Genomic DNA, 22,304 nt, shown 5'->3' on the forward strand with positions numbered 1-22,304 from the left:
TGATTTAATTACCGTCTGAATCCACATCTCTTTTGTTTAAAATTCAAAAGCCATTTTGGAAATCGTTTTGACCACTGCTAAATGCCGTATGTTTGCACTGAACGCGGTAACAGCTCTGCCAGTAATGAACAGTTGTGAAAGTTGGAGGATTGTGTAACAGAAATGTTTTAAATAATTCACAATAATAAAATGATGTCACCGCTCCACCACAGTGAGTGGGAACTCTTAAGTAGAAGGTAAAGAAAATTGTGAACCAGATCAGGTAAACATTTGAAAAGTTCCATTATTATGGCAGCAATTTAATAAAATTGTAATATACCACATTTTAATGTAGAAACGTTTACTAAATACATTTATACATAGGGCTTGCATGACTACTTGTTTATACGGGTCTAGTAGTCCCAGAAAAGTTGCAGGGTTAATGTCTATTTATTTAAAACACTGAAGGATTATTCCAAATGATGTCTGTCATTTTGATAGATAAAACATGAGAAAACCATTTTTACCACAGCTCCTTAAATTTCATTTGAACCATCTTTTCTGTCCTTGATATGTGCGGTTTCTATATCTCCTTGCGTGCACTTAGGAGAGAGCGTGCAAGCGGCGCAACTGAGATGCTGCGTTGATGAGCAGTCTTGTCCCTACAGTTTCCCAATTTGTTTCTTTGCTCTTCGCAAGAATTTTGGCTTGCTACGTATGTGAAAATTTACACTGTAAATGTCTGCTTCACTTTGCAGTACGATTCCCTCATACTTTAAAAAAAATATTTTCACTTTAGCGTAGGGCTGGGACGATTCATCGATGTAATCTGCGTTGTCGATTACAGAAATACGTCGATTTGCATAACATGCGTCGGTGCGTCGCAATGGAATGATTAAAATGCATCACCTGGTTTAAGCATGGATTCCCCGAAGAACAAACTGCAGCTAAAAAAAACTTGCCCATGGTGATCTAAAGCATGGGAGTATTTTAGCCGCAGACCCAACAATGTGGTGCTCTGTAAGATTGGCTTATCACAGCTGTACAACCGCCATGAATGAACTCTTGAAGCGAAAGCATCCTGGAGCGTTTGTCAAGATGGCAGCACCATAAGTCCTGTTTACTTTTTGTCCCCACCCAAACATGATATAGTATTACAACACACATTTCTGTTAGTAGTAGTCACTTAAAATATATTTTCTAAATGTTTCCTCATCGCCCCCATGTTAAAAGAAATTTCTGCACCGCTGCTAACGTAACTTTACACCATGCGTCATCTAATTTTGTTATTTAGCCATTTCATATTTTCGGTTTACTTTAACGGCCATGCAGCCCTCTACATTGTGAGTAAATCACTTTCATATGGGAGTAAATTTCGCACTATGGGACCAAAAACGTCTGTTATTAGCCACTGACATTTTAACATTTCACTCACCAGTGAGCACGGAGGAAAAAGCACGCGTCTCATTCACTTGAACTCCAAACATCTCAGGGAACCGCACCACGGACGTCACAAGAGCGGCTCTCTTGAGAGTGTGTGAAGATGAACCACTTCTCAAGCACACTTATGTGCACGCTGGCTACAGAGGCATGCGCAAAACTCCCACGAAAATATAAACGGATTAGTTTTGTGAATGCAAAGCGCTCCAGTTTCACTTTATGGCCATGTAATGGCAAATATCCATGGTCATTGTGGGTTTATTCATGCAGTGTCATAACATGCAGTGAGACAGAGGAGATGCCCTGCTCTATTTCTGTGGCGATTATCAAATGCAAGAAACAGAATCTCAAAGTCTTCCTTCATGAGAAATAAGGGCTTGTGAGTTAACCAGAGAGCCCTAAAATAATGTGTGAAAGTGAAGAATTTAAGGCAGAAATATTCTACTATTGCATAATATAATAGCTATACAGGTTAGCTGGGTTACAAAAGAAGCAAAAGAAATCAAAACATTGAAAGTCCAATGGATCAAAAGTAAATCGGACAAATAAGAGAGATACATTTTAGTTATTTAGACATATTTTGATAATTAAAATATTATTTTATAATTTTTTTTGACTGTCATACATACGTTTTTGAAGCCTGAAAAGGAAATCATATACCCTTATTTTATTATATGACCGAAGCTAAATTTGTATAAATGACTTTGTTGTGTGCATGAAGCACACACATAGTGAGTTTGTATGGTAATTAATCATCATATTCGTGAAACACCTAAAACAGACAATCATCATAGTCCTAAAACAGTAATCATAGTCATAAATCACAATTATTTGTTTGACAATTAATTATAAGCCAAATTTCACAATCATGACCCCTAATTTTCATTATTAGGTTCCTACCTTGTGAATTGTTTTGTTACAAATGTTTCTTTTACTGAGAGTTAAGAATGCACAATTTTTTGTTATTCCTGTTAAAAAACATTTAAAGTGTTACTCAAATTGCACAAATTTTACTGTAAAAATAATTTTATGTTGGACTGCTAAACTCGAGGTTGCACAATGTTTTGATATTCCTCCTGAAAGTGACTTGAATTTTACATTTTGTATAATTTATTTTGTTGTTGGATTGCTAAAATGTAGATTGCACTTTCCTTTTAATCGCATTGAACAAGTTCTTACTTAAAATCACTCCAAAATAAAATTTAAGTAATCAATTTAGCAATCCAACAACAAAATAAATGAAACAAAATGTAAAATTGAAGTCACTTTCAGGAGGAATATCAAAACATTGTGCAACCTCGAGTTTAGCGGTCCAACATAACATCTCTCCAAAATAAAATTAATGTTGGACTGTAAAATGGAGATTACCAGTTAAAACAGGGCTATTTTTTTGCAGAATAATGCCCTGCAGTGCACACTTTGTTTCTTGTACATTTGTTTGTGTTTAAGAGAAGATAATTTATTTAAATATTGAAATATTAATGACAAGTTTTTTATATTTATTTTGGGTTAATGAATTGTTATATTAATCAAGAAATAATAATAAAAAAAAAAAATAAATCGACAAATTATTCATTAGATTAATCGATGAATCGAAAAAATAACCGTTAGATTAATCGATAAAAAAATAATCGTTAGGCGCAGCCCTACTTTAGCGGAATTCCAAACATATTTAAACGCAAATACGGAGGATACAGTTTGTGGTTTGATGAATTTTGCATATAACAAGCGCAACTGCAATCATGTGATCGACAAAATGTCTCGCTCATCCCCGGTGATTTAATTGCCATGAGTTTTATCACAGAGGAGTCATGAAAATGTACTTTTACAGATGTCACCCTGAGGGCTTAAGAGTGATTAATAACCAGAGTAATGTATGAACAGTGTGAAACATAGAACAAGATAACCCAGGATTATCCCAGGGTTGAAATGACCAACAATTGCCACTTACAGTATTGCAAAACAGTCAGCAAAGGCAGGTCACCTATCTGTGCAATGTTTTATCATCATTAATACATTTTCAAAAAGGGAAGCAATGCTGTTAAATAAACACCAAACATCAGTTTCCCAAGCCCATAAAATAGTCACCTTAAATCACGGCAACAGGGGCCTGGACAGATGATGTTTCCAACTGTACTCAATGTGGTCAGAAGTCATCTTTTCTACAACATTCAATTTGCCCAATCACAGCTGTCATTGCCATCATTAGTTTTAAGTTATGCAATCCTTCAGTGACAGGTTAAGACACCAGAAACATAAAACGTAAATTTAGCTGACAATTATGGCGACTGCCACAAAACTACACCACTAAACCCTTGGCCCAAATGATATTTAGACCACAAAACAGCCAATCAGATTTCAGTATGTAAAAGTAACCTGAGAGGCCCACCTTCTTGTTTTATTTTAGGCTACATATCTAGGGGATATATGTACGGGAGGTGTCCTTTGTGTTCGTCTGGCAATATGGACATGTTTGTGAGTAAAGTAAATGAATTAAAGAGAAGATTAATGAGTCAGGAGAGTGGGGCTCAGACTCCAATCTGTTCCATATCTCACCAGGGAGGCATCAGCTTCAGTTCCCATTCTGTCAGGCAAATCCCAGTGAACACACAACTGGGTATTCACGCACACAAAGACCCTGGCACAGATTCCATATGTACATAGTGATTGGTCACAATGGTCAACTAGTTGGTTGTTGGACAAGTGAGGTTGACTAGTTCTTATATATTTTTTTTTAGTTTTTATATTTTAGTGCCAATGCTTTAATTAGTGAACTGTCTGTGCTTTAGCTGCTAAGACAGTCTGCAAAGTAAAATGGCCCTATTTTGTGTAACTGACACTACAGCCATACATATTCAGATGAATGTCTTTGGCCTTTGCATTGTCTCTTGCACCATTTTTAGTCAACTTGTCTTTCAGGCAACCCACTGACTAGTAAATTTGTACTATGGAGTTTTGCACATCCCTAAAATTCATGCAAACCAAAGCACTCATGTAGATGTTCAGACACACATATAGAGCCAGACGCTGACCTAAACCAGCACATACAGACAGAGACAGCCTTTGGTGATATTCTTCAGGAAACAGACTTATAAAAACTGGATGGCCTACAGTGTATGAAACTGAGCACACCAGTCTGAGACACGCCAGCATGTATGCATGTCCAGGAGTGGAGTGGTGCCAAGACACAGTAAACCCTTGCCATCAATGACCCTGTATACCCACATATCTCAGAAATGGCTCAAAAGGTGGGGGGGGACCAGCTGTCCCTGGTCCCCTTTCACTTTCATTGTAAGGAAAAAAGCACCTTTGATATTCTGCAATACATCATTTTGTAGGATAGTGGTGAGCAAATGACAGAATTTCTATTTTTGAATTTCTATTTATCTATTTCTAAGTATATGACTGATGACTATCACCAATTATATTCTGTGCTATAATTATATTCTTAACACACTTTATTAGTCAGACACTGATCTATCAAATCAACCTCTTTGCCACTAATCCACTGATGTGGCCTTTTTCTACATAATCTGATCTATGAGATATATGGGAATGAGGGGAAAATGGAGAAAACAAAAGGGGCTTTAAAGAGGAAGACAGAGGGAAAGGGATAGACAGAAAAAAAGATGGAAAAATGGCATTGATAGAGGATGAATATTGAGAGCGAGATACAGATAGAGGGAATTGCTCATGACCTGATTTCCAACTGTAAGCCAGCTCAGTCAGAGCAGAGCAGCACAGACGAGAAGCCAATGTGATCTCTACCCCCCCTCCCCCTAATCTGGCATCAGATTTGTATCATACACTCAGACTGAGCTTCCACTCTGAGTCAGCTGAACCTGAGTCAGTCATCTCTGAAGCCCTATGATTTTCTTTCATCAGTGAAACAAAAGAGGATGTTAAGCAGAATGTCAGCCTGGGCCCAATCTGAAAATGTTAAAATACCCTTAATATACAATTTTAGTGTGACAATCACTTACTAACCTTTTCTGTGTAAAGAATTTCAGGATTAGACAGCTGAGAGACAAAACGGACTGTTTGATTACAGAACTCGAGGCGCTTACAGAGTTTCCACATTGGATACACACAGTGTCCTTAATCGGTTTTTCCTCATTTTGAAAAATGTACTTGTTCTTTGAACTGTTGTATATAAGCAATATCACACTCGCAATCGTGCTATATGTCCCTACTGCCCTACAAAGGCAAAACGCCGTAACATCATGTTTGGTCAAAAATGAGTTAATGTCATTATTGGGGTATTCAAGACCTCCTTTATCATGTGAATAAATATCGTGAGTCAATTTGATTGTTGTAACGAGAAATTAAAGGGCTATGACAACCGTAACATCCAAAACCATACGAGAAACCACAGCAGAACGCCGTAACAGTTGTTACGGCTCTTAGCCTTTGTGCCGGCACGCTGAAGTTGAGTTAAGGTGTTCTGACTTTGTTTCGCCTGGCATCAAGACAGATGTTACGGTGCCGCTGTGATGTTACTGTACTCTGGCTTTGGCATACTGTCAAAGATTACAGCTCGTCAGATTTTACAGCTGGTTATCGCTAACGTCCGTACAAAGTAGGCTAACCTAGTGTTGCCGCACTATCCTGATCATTGTAGCACTAAATAGGAACAACCAAAGGTCTTCTATATAATTTAAAACAAATACCATGATGACTAGACCTTGGTTAGCCTTTTGCCTTTGCATGACTCCTGATTTTTGGCACATGATACAAAGGCAGAGTACAGTAACTGCCAAACAAGGGTCAAAGGTCAATTTTGAGCTCAAGATTTTTTGCATACAAACATTTCTTCAGTATAGCAACTAGTTGTGAAATTTTGGGAGTCCTACCTATAATACTTTTGTCTGGACAAAACAGAAACTTTAAAGTCATTTTTCTCAGTTTCACACTCTAGTGAGTTAAGGTCTTTTGCTTTTGCAGGGCAGCCTACATCAGCACTGCTGTAATTACCTACGGCACTCACAGCAGTGCTGATGTAGTGCCATATAGCACCCTTGCATGTGTGATATTACTTAATTACAACTTCATTGACATGATAATGTAATGCCAAAAATAACTGTAAAAGTGACAATTTAAACAACTTTACAGCTTAAATAATGCATACGTTTTAACAGAAGAATTAATGCAGGTGCTTTTACAAAATTATTAGAATCATATTTCTGCTTTTAAACCCTCCAAAAAGTGCCTCACTGCAACCTCAAGTCTCAATATTTGCTATTTTTTTTGTTAAGAAAAGGGACGAGACTAAAATAATTTGTGTGGTAATCAACATTATGCCACAAATGCTGTCAATTGAGCTTAACTTACATTGAACCTGGAATATTCCTTTAGTAGAAATTACATTAAAATACTTATTTTGGGTGGAACTGCTGCATGCTGAATTCTTTATGTCGGCTAAACATTATTATATTTTTTTTTTTTACACACAAGTAAATCAAGACTAGTTGCCTTAACAGTCAACTTCACATTGACCCTCTTATTGAAGCATCAAGAACAAAGCTGTTATTTGAATTTTGAATATATTATACAAAAAACCTGCAACGGACTTGTCTGTGATTGGTTGAAATGCTCAGCTCCTGCAAAAACGTATGTCAAGCAGAAAATTAAACAGAAAATGTATGCAACATGGACTCTTATAATTCACACTTCTCCTGATAATTTAATAGTGTCCACTGAATCCGTAATCTCCATTATTTATTAAATTAACTGTGGAGCCCTATTCTGGAATATTTTCCATTATCATATTGTAAAGGGCACATTTATAACTCTGTAAAAATACATCATTATAAAAAATGAAATAAGATAGATTGGGAATGATTACAATCTTGGTTTTAAGAGGGGAAAAAACATTTTGCATTCCTTAGTGCAGTCATAATTAATGCATGAGAGGGTTAAGTGTGCATGTGAGGACATTTATATCTTCTTTGCTGTCTCTCCCTGTGACCCTGGCAGAATGGATCAGCCAAACCTTCCTCGAAGGTGAGGCCAAAGCCCCCCTTTCTTTGCCCCGGCTTTGACGTGAGGAATGCATTAACATAGCGTTAGTCCATCTATGACCAAAAATGTTGGAGTATTTCTTTTTGCTGTTATCAGGGATCAAGTGATCGCACTGGCGCTTCCAACTCCGGTGACCACAGAGGATTGACTATGTTATGTAATCAACATCAAAAAATAACTCAAATGGGAGCAATTCAAATATCGAATTTTGGGGGCCTTTCCGACCCTGTACAACGCTATTTTGAGCCAACGTCTTGTTAGCTTGGGCTATTGCCTAAGTTCTGCTGGCTCTATGGAGATTTTTTTTTTATAGAGGTTTAATTTCACAGCAGTGACAATGTCGAAGTTTAGGGAAAACACTATCCTTACCTGGCTGTGACAAAGAATGTCAAAGAGGTGGAGGGGCAGGGGCTCGTGTGGTCTTGCAGAATTACAACTTAAATGCAGATGTTGGGCACACGATTAACTGAGAATTGATGCAAAGGACCAAATCTAAATAAAAAAATTACTGGCAAAAAGGGCAATTTTCGAGTGAAAGAGGGCAGGTGCTTGAGCACCACTTGGGGTATATCTGTGCACACGACTGCCTGCCTGAATTTCGGAAACAATGGGAAATTTGACTGAGGCGGCTGCCTCATAATTCTCAATGCAGGAAAAACCTTGCCTGCTAAATTTGCCAAAATGAGCAGTATACAAGAGTGTGGAATACTGTATCCCACAATGTGATGTGCTTGATTTGAATGAACCAGACGTAGAATCAGCTTTGATTTTTAACACATCTTTTGGCAGTCTGACCAAATAATGGTTCAAAAAAAGAGAAGGCATTGTCACACTACATTTGGTTAAAATGCAAAATAGTCATTCTAATTTCTGAGTTTCTAACTGGACCTCACTTGCTGAATTAAACTTGCAAAATGATGAGGTCATGTGATAATGTATAATACAACTGTGGATTGGAACCTTTTTACAGACTGTGATGACTTCTTTTCTACCTTATTTAGCAGCATATTTCTAGTCAATTTATAAAAAAAATTTAAAATAACACTTTGTATTATATTACCCTGGCATTAATATATATATATATATACACACACACACACACACACACACACACACACACACACACACACACACACACACACACACACACACAGTGAGTACACCCCTCACATTTTTGTAAATATTATTTTTTGTAAATAATATAATTGGGCCCAATTTGGACATTTTCACTTAAGGGTGTACTCCCTTTTGTTGCCAGCGGTTTAGAAATTAATGGCTGTGTTGAATTATTTTGAGGGGACAGCAAATTTACACTGTTATACAAGCTGTACAATCACTACTTTACATTGTAGTAAAGTAGCAAAGTATCATTTCTTCAGTGTTGTCACATGAAAATATATAATCAAATATTTACAAAAATGTGAGGGGTGTACTCACTTTTGTGAGATACTGTGTGTGTGGGTGTGTAATATATATATATATATATATATATATATATATATATATATATATATATAAATCTAGTTACCACAGCTGCAAATTTGGCATTTTTCTCTCATCTCACTGCCTTAATCGACTGCTCCGAGTTATGTTTTTCCTCTCAGAGAAAGTCAATCTGTATGGAAATGTAAAAAGGATCCATAATGTCTACTGTCACTTAAAAAAAAAGAACAAAGTATACAGTATATACTGTGCATTATTCAAGAAGACGCTAATATTCTATTCTGACCAATATCTCAAATTGCATACATCTGTCTTTCCCCACATATTTTCTGTTATGAGCCGATTGGTCAGGGGTAAACCATGACCTTGAGAATAGTAATAAGGGAATAGTGACATGTAAACATTTGGCTAAGTGCCGGTCACTGTGAAGGTGATGGTTCTGTTCCTGTGTGTGGAAGACAGAGAGATACATTTTGTGCATAACAGCGTCACATCTGGATCACTGTCTCCATCACTGCCAAGCTCCTCACCTGGAAGCAGCATGCTGTGTGTGAGTCCACCCGCATTTCCTTTGTTTAAGGTAATCACATGCCCATGTTGTGCAATACCTTCATATAATTGCGCTAATGGGATGCATATATAAACACGCAATAATGCACCTTGCTTTTTACAGAGATGGTTCACCAATGTCTTTTTCTTCTGTTCAACACAAAAGGAGATGTTACGCAGGTGACATCTCAATCACCATTCACTTCATTTCGAAAATATGCAGTGAAAAAGAATGTTGACTGAGGATAACATTCCTCCCTTACACATCCTTTTGTGTTCTACATAGGAGAGAAAGTCATACAGCGTTGGATTAACCTGAGGGGAGCAACTCTTTAAATGCGACACATACCTACACAAACACACACACACACACACACACACACACACACACACACACACACGACACTGATGCACATTGGCAAACATATGTGACCAGGAGCACAAAAGCAGCCATATAGTCATGCGACATACACACACACTAACACAGTCGCAGAGAGGGGCGGTGCTAATGTATTGGAGCTTGACGAATGATTGCGGGAGGTGTTGTGATGAGGCGTGTCACAAACAAGTCTGCCCATCACACATGGCCATCACGTCTAACAAGTCGATACAGAGACAGATGACCAGAAAGGTGGAGGGATGATGGATGGATGCATGAACGGAGAATGAACAAGACAGAATGAAGGGGTGAACAGGCACACTAACTGTGGTGACGCGAGCATGTTGTTGCATGTCTGATCTGCAACCCGTCCACCCACGTGAGACTGGGAGAAAGGCGGGGGGAATGAACGAAAGAATTAACAGAAAACGGAAAGAAAGGAAGGACACAATGAAGAGATGGAGGCAGGGAAAGAAGGAAGAGAAAGTAAAAGCGATGGGGGGTGGGGATGGTCCCATGGGTGTTCCCTGTGCAAACATGATAGACAATGGAACGAAGGGGTCTGTGCGTGTATACGTGTGTTTATATTTGCATATACATATGTTTGATGAAACTCGAGAGTAATAGCCATACATCATACAAATACTTCTGTTATGGTGACAGTGATTTAAAACGTGATAAAGAGCAGGTCTTTGTTTATCAGCATGCATGAGGGCATCACTGCCATGTGTGTGTTAAGTATGTGATCTGTGCATTTGATTAATGATTCTGTGTGTTTGGAAGTCACTTTTCTAGTTAGCACAAGCAGGACAATGGTAAAGGACACATTGCTAATGAGAGTTTCTGAGGGTGTAATGCGACACATACACGTGCGCACACATACACACTCTAAAGATGTAATGAACAAAGCAGGTGTAATCAGAGTGAAAAGTAGGGTTCCCCCACCACACCCCCTTCTGTATCGTTATTTTGCCCTCCTTCTAGTTACTGCTCCTGAACTCTCATTGACTGAAAATAATTTAGACTGAACAAAGGCAGTTAGCCAGAGCACATTCACATATAATTCAATCCTAATTGGTAATATCCCCACCCCCTCAGGCTCTGGACTCCTCTAGTCTAATGTAATGATGACAAGAGCACTGGAAATATCATCACACACACACACACACACACACACACACACACACACACACACACACACACACGTGTCAGTCATTCTACTTTCCCTGTCTTTTCCATTGGAGGTAAACCAATATTTGATTATTCCAATACCAATCACTAAGATTTTGAAAGAAAACAAATAATCAATTAATAGTCCATAATTTTTTTTAAATCGAAATATTGAATGTGTTAAAAAAAACTTTCTTTGTGTTTTCTTATTGTGATGGCATGGCCCAGATATTGAGGCTACAAGAGGCCACATCAAAGTCTTTCTAGCAAATCAGTCCACTGTCGGCCATCTTTGGAACCCTCTCAGGAGGCTATTTCCAGTCATGCTAGTGCAGCTCCCATCTACTTGAATGGGGAACACTGAAATCTCAAAAACGGTTGGTCAAGACTATGAGCAAAGAACACATTTCAAATCAGCAGTTAAATTTGATAAATTTGGAATCCTAAACTGTATTTCTTTACCTCATATTATGCTAAAACATACAAATTTTCCTGGCTTCATTAGCTAATGCGCATCAGCGAGTTGATTGACAGGCGATACCTGTATCTAAACGTGATTGGCTCTTTTACCTGTAAGGCGGGACTTCCTTTCTACATCCGTTGACCGTTGGGCGCTAGATCTTCTTGGTTGGGTGTTCCAATTTCTTCCATTCATTTAAATAGAAGTGGCCGTCTCTGCTAAATTGTCTCTGGCCACATTCAGTGAAATCTCAGAATTTATTGTGAGACCAAAATCCCAATAATAGCTGGGAGAAAAAAAAAAAAAAAGATTTGGTGCATAACTTGGGACTTTTAATTTTAAACAAGCCCCAAATACACCACAGACTCATATTTTTAAATGTTTGTGCAACAATCTGCTCACACAAGCCGATAAAGGAAATAAAATATGCACTCTTACAATCATCTACAATGCATTACAGCAAATAGGAGCATTAATTAATCAGTGGATCATTTATCAACAGCAGATCAAAAGCGAATGCAAACAGACTTTTTTTCTATAGGGACAACGGCAGTCAAAATCAACATGAACTCAAATCAATTACGATTATATATTTAAAAAAACATTTTTAAATAATTTCCTATAATAAATAAAATGTCTATTTATTCACCAAATGAAAGATTTTATATATTTCACCAAATTTTATGTTTAAAGTGATGTGTTGACAGGGCAAGTTTTTGTATACTCATGTTTTTCTTGGCATGCCCTTGCTTCAATTTAGAACATTTGATCATGTAATCAAAATATGCACTGAAGTGAGGACATTTATAATTGGATAATATTAGTGTAAAAGACAACAGATATAGACTCAGCAGTGTCAGTGATTGTTTATATTTAACCTACATAGGCTGCTCTCATACTCTACAACCCTCCAACACTGCCTACGAAAAACTGCTTGCAAAGTCACTCTCCAAACCATTACAATAAACAAGCATGAGGAAACAGACCCGGGCGTGACTACACCTCTGGGCATCATTACTGTATCAGAGCCCATCTCCCCTGAGGAGAAGAGAGAGACTCCAAGATAACACAACCAGACATGCAGGTACAGCGATACACCTGCATCACACAGCTGCCAACGACTTTCACTACATTACTGTGTGTGTAGGCAAAGAGAGTGAGACTAAAGTGTGGTTGAAAAATGTGCCTGCATGTGGGAGGGGAAAAAATGCACACAGTCACTTAAAAATCCTAAATATAAGAAAGCAAGAAGTGAGTGAGTGAAAGCGAGAGGAGGAACGGGCATTCCCTGCTTCAAAAGGGGAGGGTGATTTTACCATAGCTCTCCCCACCAAAAATGGGACGTACCTGCACAAAGGACAAGATGGTTTCGTGTCAATGGCTTTTAAAGAGATAGTTCACAAAAAAATTAGAAATCGGTATCCATAACAAATCCGTGTGATGCTCTTTTAAATAAAGGAAAGAAGCAGCAATGAAAGCAAATCATGACTGAGACTAACAAAATGCAACATCTTTTGAATTCCACAGAAAAAAAAAAGTCAACAGCTTTGAAAACAAAACGAAAGGGGAGTAACTGATGACAGAATGTATTTTTGTGTGAACCATCCCTTTAAATATCCCCATCTCACTACAAAGCAGTAACTAAAATGATTAGTGTGTGAACCCCCCTGCTACCATAATGCTTCGTTGAGTGAAAAATGCACACTAGGGAGAGACTGTGTATCCTGTTCGACCATGAAATCTGGCGAAGGTGTGCGTATGCACGCCCCCCTGCTGCTACGGTTCACAGATAAACTACAGTGGCCTGTTTGAAACGGAGCATCCTTTTTGCTAGCCAACCACTGGTGAAGTTCGTCTGGCAGATGGTAACTGATGCTGAATGAGAGTGAGATGAAGTGGCTTGAGTGGGTGTCTGCAGATAGGCAGACGGCCTACATTTGTTGTGAGCATGCAACATGCATGTCTGTTTTTTCAAAGCCAGATGTGTAGACCTCATTTTACTTCCCCATTGAGTAAGTTACATCAAAAGCTCCTGCAATTTCTGCTCAAGATAAACCAAAATTGCAGCTGGTTGCAAAACCTCAGGATGTGAAACCTCAGGATGCGTCTTCATTCATAATTAGTTCACAAAGTGCCAGGCATCTCTTAAAACTGAACATATTAAACTGGCATATTAAACACTTTCTTCTACCTAGACCAGTGGTTTTCAACAGATTTTCCATCAAGTGGAGACCCAAAACATTACCAAAATGAGCAAACAAGTATCCTTAAATGGAATATTCTGGGCTCAATACAAGTTAAGCTTATACAACAGAATTTGCCTTTCTGTAACCACATTAATTATTAAAAACAAATTGAATAAATGAGGGACCAGTGAAAATAGTCTCCTCCTAATGGACTGCACCAGATTTGCCAGTTCTTGATGCGAGATGTTACCCCACTCTTTCACCAAGGCACTTGCAAGTTCCTGGACATTTCTGGGGGGAGTGGCCCTAGCCTTCACCCTCCAATCCAACAGGTCCCATATGTGCTCAATAGTATTGAGATCCGGGCTCTTCGCTGGCCATGGAACGAGCAGTATGGCTGGTGGCATTGTCATGCTGGAGGGTCATGTCAGGATGAGTACCACATGAGGGAGGAGGAGGATGTCTTCCCTGTAACGCACAGCGGTGATCTTGCCTGCAATGACGCAATGACGTCCGATGATGCTGTGACACACTGCCCTAGACCATGACGGACCCTCCACCTCCAAATTGACATTTATTTTTTTTGCGGAGTTTATATGAATTAATTTCTTGATAATTGTGCCAGATTAATTTGCTCCGAATTCGCTTCTAGTTTAGGTCCACAAACAGAAGATATGGGAAGTGCTTTCTTTTCCCTTTATTAAGTCTATTTATTTTGCTACCCTAACTATGCATGATTATATGGTCAGACTTATTTTATTATTTGCTTATGCCACTGTTCTCCCCTGCCAACTGAGACCCTATAACAACAGACACGGGACCTATTTTTGGGTCCTGGCCCAGTTGAGAACTAGGGATGCACAGATACCACTTTTTCTCTTCTGATCTGAAATCTCAGTATTGGCCGAAACCGATACCAGTGATGTTTTTTTTTTTTTTCATAATCAGCTGGGAATGTCTATACCTCACTGTGTGGAACTAATTTGGGTACTTGTTTATATGTAAAGAAACAAACCACAAATTATTTCAATATAAATGTATAGCCTATTAAGAAAAACTTTAACTAGTCTACTGGATAATGTAGCAGCAAAAGCAACAGTAATTCCAGTGAAAGTCTTCATTAGAAAAGAAGCCAGTTTTCTTTGCACAGCTTTTATAAGGTTACTGATATCACCGGAGCCCTCATGTGAGTGCACATGATTTCATACAAATGTTTTAATTTCTTTAGAAGTAACACTTTTTTTAATGAGGAACAAATTACAGAGTGCTCCTTTAATTGTGCTTTTCTGTCATTTTTGGACCTTGACAGTAACGAACATGATTAACACACAGTATTGGGCTTGTCAGGCCAATACCCAGCCTGTCTAAAAATGTCAGTTTTGGAGCCGATACAGATCCAGGTTTCAGATCAGTGCATCCCTATTGAGAACCACCGATCTAGACAGTTTACTAAGTGATATCTGAACACTCACATTCACATGTGATGCAAAAATCTGGCTATATCCTACAAAAACACTCATAAAAGGACTTCCTGCTATAACTATGTGTGCTAGGGATGCTGCAATTACCCGATTTCACAATGAACCGTGATTAAAATGGTCACGGTTATTAAACCGTAAGAACTTGGAAGCTATGGTTTAAAACCGGAAAAAAACAACCATGTTGTCTATTTTTCTTTTTTAATTACTGAAAATTAGTCTTTCAGTGTGGGCCTAACTACTTGCGTGTGCCCTGCCCTCTGCCTGGCTGGTCTATTACTATGGTAACGGAGTTCACGAGGTGATTGTCAAGGTATGGCGGGGCGCGTGCAGAATGTAAACTTTCAGCGCACGTGAAACTCTCAAAATGAAAACATTGCGGAACACCACGATCTCCCAGAGATGTATCCGCCAAAAAAGCAAATTAAATCAGCTATTTGGGAGCATTTTGGCTATCTAAAAAAATGACACAGGAGTTGTTGAAGACGGGTATCCAGTATGTAAAACTCGCAGACGACAGGTGTCAGCAAAAGCGGTGAACACATCTAATATGTTCCAGCACCCGAGGGAACACCATCCAGAGATTAATGCCCAGATGAAGGTAATGATTTTACAAACACCGCAAATATTATATGTAGTGTACTACTTACCTTTTGGTAAAGTCAAACACTGAATTGAAACTGTAGATCCAAAAAGTTGTATATTTTAAAAGGGGGATCTCTGCTTTTGGCCAGAGATGACCAAAGCAGTGGGGTCTGCGGGATCTTTTACCAAAATATTAAAATATTTGATGGTTTATCAATTGAAAATGAATGTTAAAAGATCATCTGTTTGTTCTGAAGCATAGTGACAGCAGTCCAGTATTTGTTGGAATATTTAGATTTAGATTCAGATACCAAAGTATGGGGCATAGAAGCCCTTGTGACTGTGGAATGATGCTGAATGTGGGTTCAGGGGGTGTCCAGAGAGAAAATTTAGAAAACTTTTTTTTGTTTATTAAATTTTTTTTTTAATATATTTTCATTTAAGTGAGAGACTAGTCTACCAACTAGTAATTTTAGTCTTTCCTTATCCATTTAAAAAATTAGTACAGAACTCGATTTGTTTATTAGTAAAGGCTCGTAACATGCTGATTAATAAAGATACATTTAGAAGGGAAAAACGTTTTGGTCTAAAAGGTGCTTTGAAACCAGGTTAACTCAAGCGGCACTTCAAATCTACACATGCAGGGAAAAGAGGCAATGCGTGCGGAGCAAGACAGGGCAGACATTATGCATGTTTGTTGCTAGAGAACAATATTGAAGATTACAGCGCAGAAAGATCAGAGCTGTTGTCCACATCACTGTTGTTCTGTCGCACTCTTCACTAGAGATGATGAGAGGGCGCAACTGTTGTCATGAAGTCCTGCGGTGCAGATGGAATCAACCATCCAGTCTGACGTAACCTAATTATTAGCAAGGCAGCTAGCAAAAGCAAGTTCATCCAGTCTGACACTACGTTACCACTGGCGCGTTTGTGAGCGAAGCTGAGAGCGTTTTCAATTCATTCCTATGAAAGCAGAGCGGCATGCTTGCAAGGTGGATCGTAGGATTGGCAGCGGTGCGGAGCAAGCTCTCTCCTAGTGCTGTGAGTGCCTTTGGTCCGCCCCAGTGGAGACGCAGCCTGAGAAAGCCGAACTGCTTGTGTTTTAGCGACACGCAGTAAATATCGAAAATTCCTCAAAAGCTTATCGTGGATTTTCTTTATCGTGATTATATATATCTCAATATCGTTTTATCGCCCAGCCCTACCTGACACAATTTTATTATAAACATGTGGTTTAAGTTACAGTTGTTTTTGATTATTTATATTTAATTTTATTAGTATTTATTGAAAGGGTATACATACTTTTTTGTTGAGAAGGTACAGTACATTTTGGTGTCAGAGGGCAGATAGAGAAAATTGCACCTCCTTAAATACAAGTACTTTGCCTACTTGGTTTTAACTTAGGAATATATGTTAACTGCATGTCCTGATGAATAATGCAATAAAACTTAAGTTGTGATATGTTTGTGGAGGGTTTTATTGCTGCATAATAGGTAAATTTGCAGATAATCATAATAATCATGATTTTTTTTATCAGACAATTATCGTATCATCAAAAATTCACATCGTGACATCCCTACGGTGTGCTGTAATGTTCTCATTCCAAACATCACATGACTTAAGGATCCGTATTTAGATTAAAAGTACAACGTGTTGACTTTTGCTTTCAGGAATGTTCAGGACTCCTTGTGCAATGAAGAAATCACGAGATACCAGAAAGGAAGGACAAGGGTGAAAAAAAAAATTGTAGTATGCACTAGACAATACATGAAATGCATTTTAGAGTTTTTAATCAGTAATCACTTGCCAATTAAAGAGAGACTGTTCTCTGTACTGCCCAATGAACAAGTGGTGTTAAAAATTACCTTTACGATTAGACAATGACTTCTATATCTCACCCTCACTGCCCACCCAATCAGATCACAGCCTCTGACCACAAAGGGAAAGAGCTGATTTGACCAGGACACCACCATTACCTGCCACCCGTCCAGCATACATAAAGCATAGGACCAGCACAAAGGTTTTTCCTCATGACTTTGCGCTTACCTGCCTTTCATCTACTGGACAGCTAATCAAGGGACAAAAACACATGGAAAGCCAAGGTGAATACAATAAAAGACAAAATGGATAAAAGGAAGAAAATGAACTATTTGTGCATCCCCCTCATTTCCCAACCATACATGCTCATTTACCACACAATGCTCTATAGATTTCCGATTTGGAATAAAGACTGTTTAGATCAATATTCAGCTGACCAGCGGTTGTGGCTCTGCTATCTTATCTCCCATTCCTTTCCCCTCCACAGAGTAAGAGCATACCCACCCAGGCCCAAGAGAAAGCAGGTGCTAAAAACAGCCGTTGTCTGGACCCTAGGGAGCCAGCAGATCTGGCCGTGCAACATACACATGCACACACACTCGACTGCAATAGACATTGATCAATGACATCCACTTTCCCTGCACTGTTACACCTTTAAATTCTTCAGAATGCAATTACAGTCCCCAATTGAAATTCAGTGTTAACATTGAGATCTTTGTTTGACTACAAAGAGAGTCTTTTTTTACAAACTAGGATGATCAAGTTTGACCAGGAGAAGTTCCACCACATGTTCATCATTTAGAGGATAAGTAACTTTGAGACCAGGGGCCATATTACAGTAACATCCTTTCTCTGGAATCCTCTTATATCTGCTACTAAATATGGCCATTTCATTTATCATCTAGATATGTTCCATTTAACTTATTGCATCTTAACTTAAGAACCAGGATAGAAATGTTATGGAATACGACATCAGAAATCTAAATAGATTGGATATAGTGAGTCTGCTTCAACAGTGATCACACTGAAAAAAACGATAGACATCAAAGGAGTCAAAGTAAATTTCCACTTACCCATCCACCTTGATTCTGGATCCAAGGCTGAATGTGGTTATCTAAGTAGACAGTCATCCATTCTGCGATGCGCCCCACTAATGGACTCATCTCCTTCTCCACGCACTCGACACACAGAGCCCCTCCGAAGGCAAACAGACCAACAATGCGACCCCAGTTGACGCCGTCACGAAACACCTCATCCATAACGCTCTCAAAGCTCTGGTACGCCGTGGCGGGCGTGATGTGGAGCTGGGAGGAGAGATCATTGAAAGCTCGGGAATAGCGCAGCTCAAACTCATTGGCAGAATCGCGGAGTGCCTCTTTCACAATGTCCAGACCCCCAGTCCCATTTGTCTGATTCTGGGGGGATGAAGTAGGGGACCGTGGTGGTGTCCCTGTGGAATTAGCACTCATTCCATTTAGGGAGCCATTAACAAGGGTCGTCGCTCCTGCCGCCCCCTCGCCATTCTCTTCAGCTGCCTGCCCCCCATCAGTTCGATTTGAGTCTTCTGTGAGTCCAATGTGGTTGCAGGGGTAGTTCCTCTGCGAGAGTTTATATTTGATAAAAGATACCACCAGTTCTCTGTTATAGTAAGACATAATTCACGCCGTTGTTCGTTGTTCTCCGATGTCTGGTTATTATTCCTACTTGCTCCTCCTTAGAACACAGTGCACACCCATGCGTCCTTCTCAGGCTTCTGCCGAAGCTCAGGGATGGTGCAATGGCTCATGCCCTGTGGTAAGACAACAGTGCAATGAATTGATCCGTAAATACGCAATCATATTCACAAACAAGGAGAGGAGGGGGTCAGGGTGAAACTTTGGAAAAGGTTAAAGGGGCACTAAACATAAACAGCTTATTTTTCACCCTCTAATACCCCTCTTTCTTAATTGAGTAGCTTGATCAAAGGAACAGATGGTAGCCTCTCATCACCTGCCTCAAAAAAAAAAAAAAAAAAAAAACAGGGACATTTTCCCTTCTCCCCTTGTCCAAGACAAGTTGAAATGTACACTGACCTTGACATGAGTAAATTTTTAACAGCAGGGGACATGAGCAGCCAACGTGGCTAGAATTATGATTGGCTCATTTCAACAAATCTGTATATGATGGACTGTAATTGTGGTAGCAGAAGAACAAGCCAAACGCCACAAGACAAAAGATGCCACAACATTATTTCTTTAGGAATGACTTTAAATCGTTCTGATAACTTGTGCATCGCTTATTTACTCTTCTATAAAACAATGCATCTATTTATAGTTAAATACATGTATTATTAGTCGTTATATTGAATCTATAAAGCACTGTTTTACTATCATAATAAAGATGATTATTTTAGAGCAAAAATCTAGCTAGACATAATGGTTATCATGTAGAGATACGAACAATCTTCTTGTGATGTCTCGTATAAACAGACTTTTTATTTAATACATAAATGAACATTTAGATATCTACGATTCATTATTCAATTAAAAATATATATATCACAAAAAATAAATAACGTTTTGTCACTCTTTCTTTCTGACCAATTCCTCAGCGCAGGGTCTTTATCTGATCGCTTGTGGGAAGGGCGCGAGAATTCTCAGGAAACACACTGGATCAGCCAAACACGTGCTGACAACGACGAGACACAAGAGCAAAAACACATGGTCATTTCAATACTGCACGGTGTGTTCCGAGCGGAGTATTAAGAAAATTGACAAATAATTAACATTTAATATGGACGAGTATTTTAATTACTATTTTGCGGTACTAAGCCAGAATGGCCAAGATTCGAGTCCAGATATATAAATCTCATTGTCTACATTTTGAGGCACATATCAAATTTCACATTTAACAGTAAATTACAAGATGTAATAACACTTATGGACGTCGCTGGTTTGGTTGGCGATATTCTCGAGCGTTTCTTGCTGTGTTTACAAACACAATGTCAACTCAAAGCCCAAACGCAACCGCGAAGTTAAAGTGATACCTCCCAATTTATTTATATAAAGAAACACTTAAAAAAGCATTTAACACACCCTCGAGAGCTTTTCATTGCCACAGTAATCTATATAGTGGCTAGTACACATATTTGAACACAGTAACATTTTTCTCAGCCAACTAGTTAGAAATTAACCAAAGAAACCCTCTATCTAACAATGATCGTGTTTGTTAACAGTGTTTACCACAATGACAACACTGGGAGTAAAAGAGCATTCTGCTTACCATAACACAATCCAGTAGATTAAGTCAACCATGTAAACAGCTCTCAGCGTGTGCGTGAACTGGATATAGTGCAAAGGTTATGGAACAGTATCAACAGACACCGCGGTAGATCAACTGTAATACTGTGTGTGAGAAAAAGAGAGACGGGGCTAGAAAACGTATTTTTAAAGCAGACCTCCCCTCCCTGTGATAGGACATAACCACACTCCTATATGGACTGCCTACCTACCCAAGCCATTACGTAATAACTAGGCTCTGTTCTACAGGACGAGCGGAAACAACCGGTCAGTACATCACATTGGGGAAAAAGGGACCACAGGTGGTGTATCGAATTGTGTTCCCCGTCGGCATCCGTTTCCCCCTAGCCCCGATAGGTTACAGTTAGGGCTAAAGATTGGTTAGGCTTAGGTTTGTACATAGGGGAACGCATTCTGACAGCGGAGAATGTTATCGTCAGATACTGTTCCCTCATACAGATCTGCTGTGGGGAAACCGATCCCGTCGGAGGAACAGTTCGACACAACACCGGCAATCACGGGAGGACCGAAACCACAATTATTCGCGAAATTCCACATTCTTGCTCCTCACGCGCAATGGCCGAGAACATTACAAATGCTGCCCTGAGAAACACTGGCAGTAGATTGATCTTTTTTATATGGTATCGGTAATCTCTTGGTGATCTGCATGCAGTTATATGGGCTGTCAATGTCAGTGCACAAAAATAACGCTTCTGAGTTGCGAATACGCACAAAGCATTAAACAGAAAGCAACGCCGATACCAGCAAGAAAGCAAATTAATAGCAAGCCAACAATACATTTCCTGTAAAAATCCAAGCCAATTACGTCAATCTTTCCCACTTCGGCTAGCTAGCCGTGTGAGCTAGCGTTATGGAAGATGGACTGACTGTTCAAGGAAATCATCATTTGGAGGCAATAAACGAGTTAAAGGATAAACACCCGCCTCACAGACCTTCGCTACTTACTCAGATATTTGCAAAGGCATAGTCCTGTTCTCCCTCATGATCTATTTCGGTGTGTTTCTGCTCGACCAGTGTGCAGTCAGTCCTCCTGAGCCGCTGTCTGCAGTGCATTCAGCAGCAGGCTGCAAGCATTGAGTTCCGCCCCTTCGAGCTGCTCTAACAACCAAGAGCCTGCACATCTATTACTGCAGCTACATCAGATAGGCATGGCAGACTGTGCTGGTTTATGGAGTTATCGTATGCATTCAAACGTCCGTTAATTAAACATAATTTAAAAGGAAACATCGTTTAAGAGAAATGTCTCAAATTCCTGGTGCTCTATTATATATAGCCAGGCGATTTCAAATCTAAATTTATGATCAATGGTTCCTCCTCACTGCTAATCCTAAAAGTAAATAATCATTGGTTCATGTTACTTAGCAAATTTTACTCGGTGTGTGTGGTTAAATTACTGATATGATTTCTCTTTAAATATGTTTCTACAAATATTGTAACATTAAAAGGAAATTGACGTTTCTAATGTAAATACGATTAAACCTAAACGGCTTGAACTCA

The 22,304-nt window shown here is 39.0% G+C and overlaps 1 protein-coding gene across 2 annotated transcripts in view; it reads right to left on the reverse strand.

Moving 5' to 3' along the window:
• LOC127628753 (bcl-2-like protein 1) overlaps positions 1 to 21,909 on the reverse strand; it is a 44,752-nt gene extending 22,843 nt beyond the window's left edge. The window contains exons 1-2 of one of the 2 annotated variants that reach the window (XM_052105613.1): positions 21,753 to 21,909; positions 18,582 to 19,297 (exon numbers count right to left, since the gene is read on the reverse strand). In XM_052105613.1, the coding sequence (XP_051961573.1) occupies positions 18,582 to 19,163 (582 nt within the window). In that variant the 5' untranslated portion in view covers positions 19,164 to 19,297; positions 21,753 to 21,909. Of the gene's footprint in view, positions 1 to 18,581; positions 19,298 to 20,769; positions 20,914 to 21,752 lie in introns of those variants that run through there. The other variant, XM_052105612.1, reaches the window with a different exon arrangement.
• Between the last annotated feature and the right edge of the window lie 395 nt (positions 21,910 to 22,304).

This window comes from Xyrauchen texanus, chromosome 35 (assembly GCF_025860055.1).
Source record: "Xyrauchen texanus isolate HMW12.3.18 chromosome 35, RBS_HiC_50CHRs, whole genome shotgun sequence".
Classification (NCBI taxonomy): domain Eukaryota; kingdom Metazoa; phylum Chordata; class Actinopteri; order Cypriniformes; family Catostomidae; genus Xyrauchen; species Xyrauchen texanus.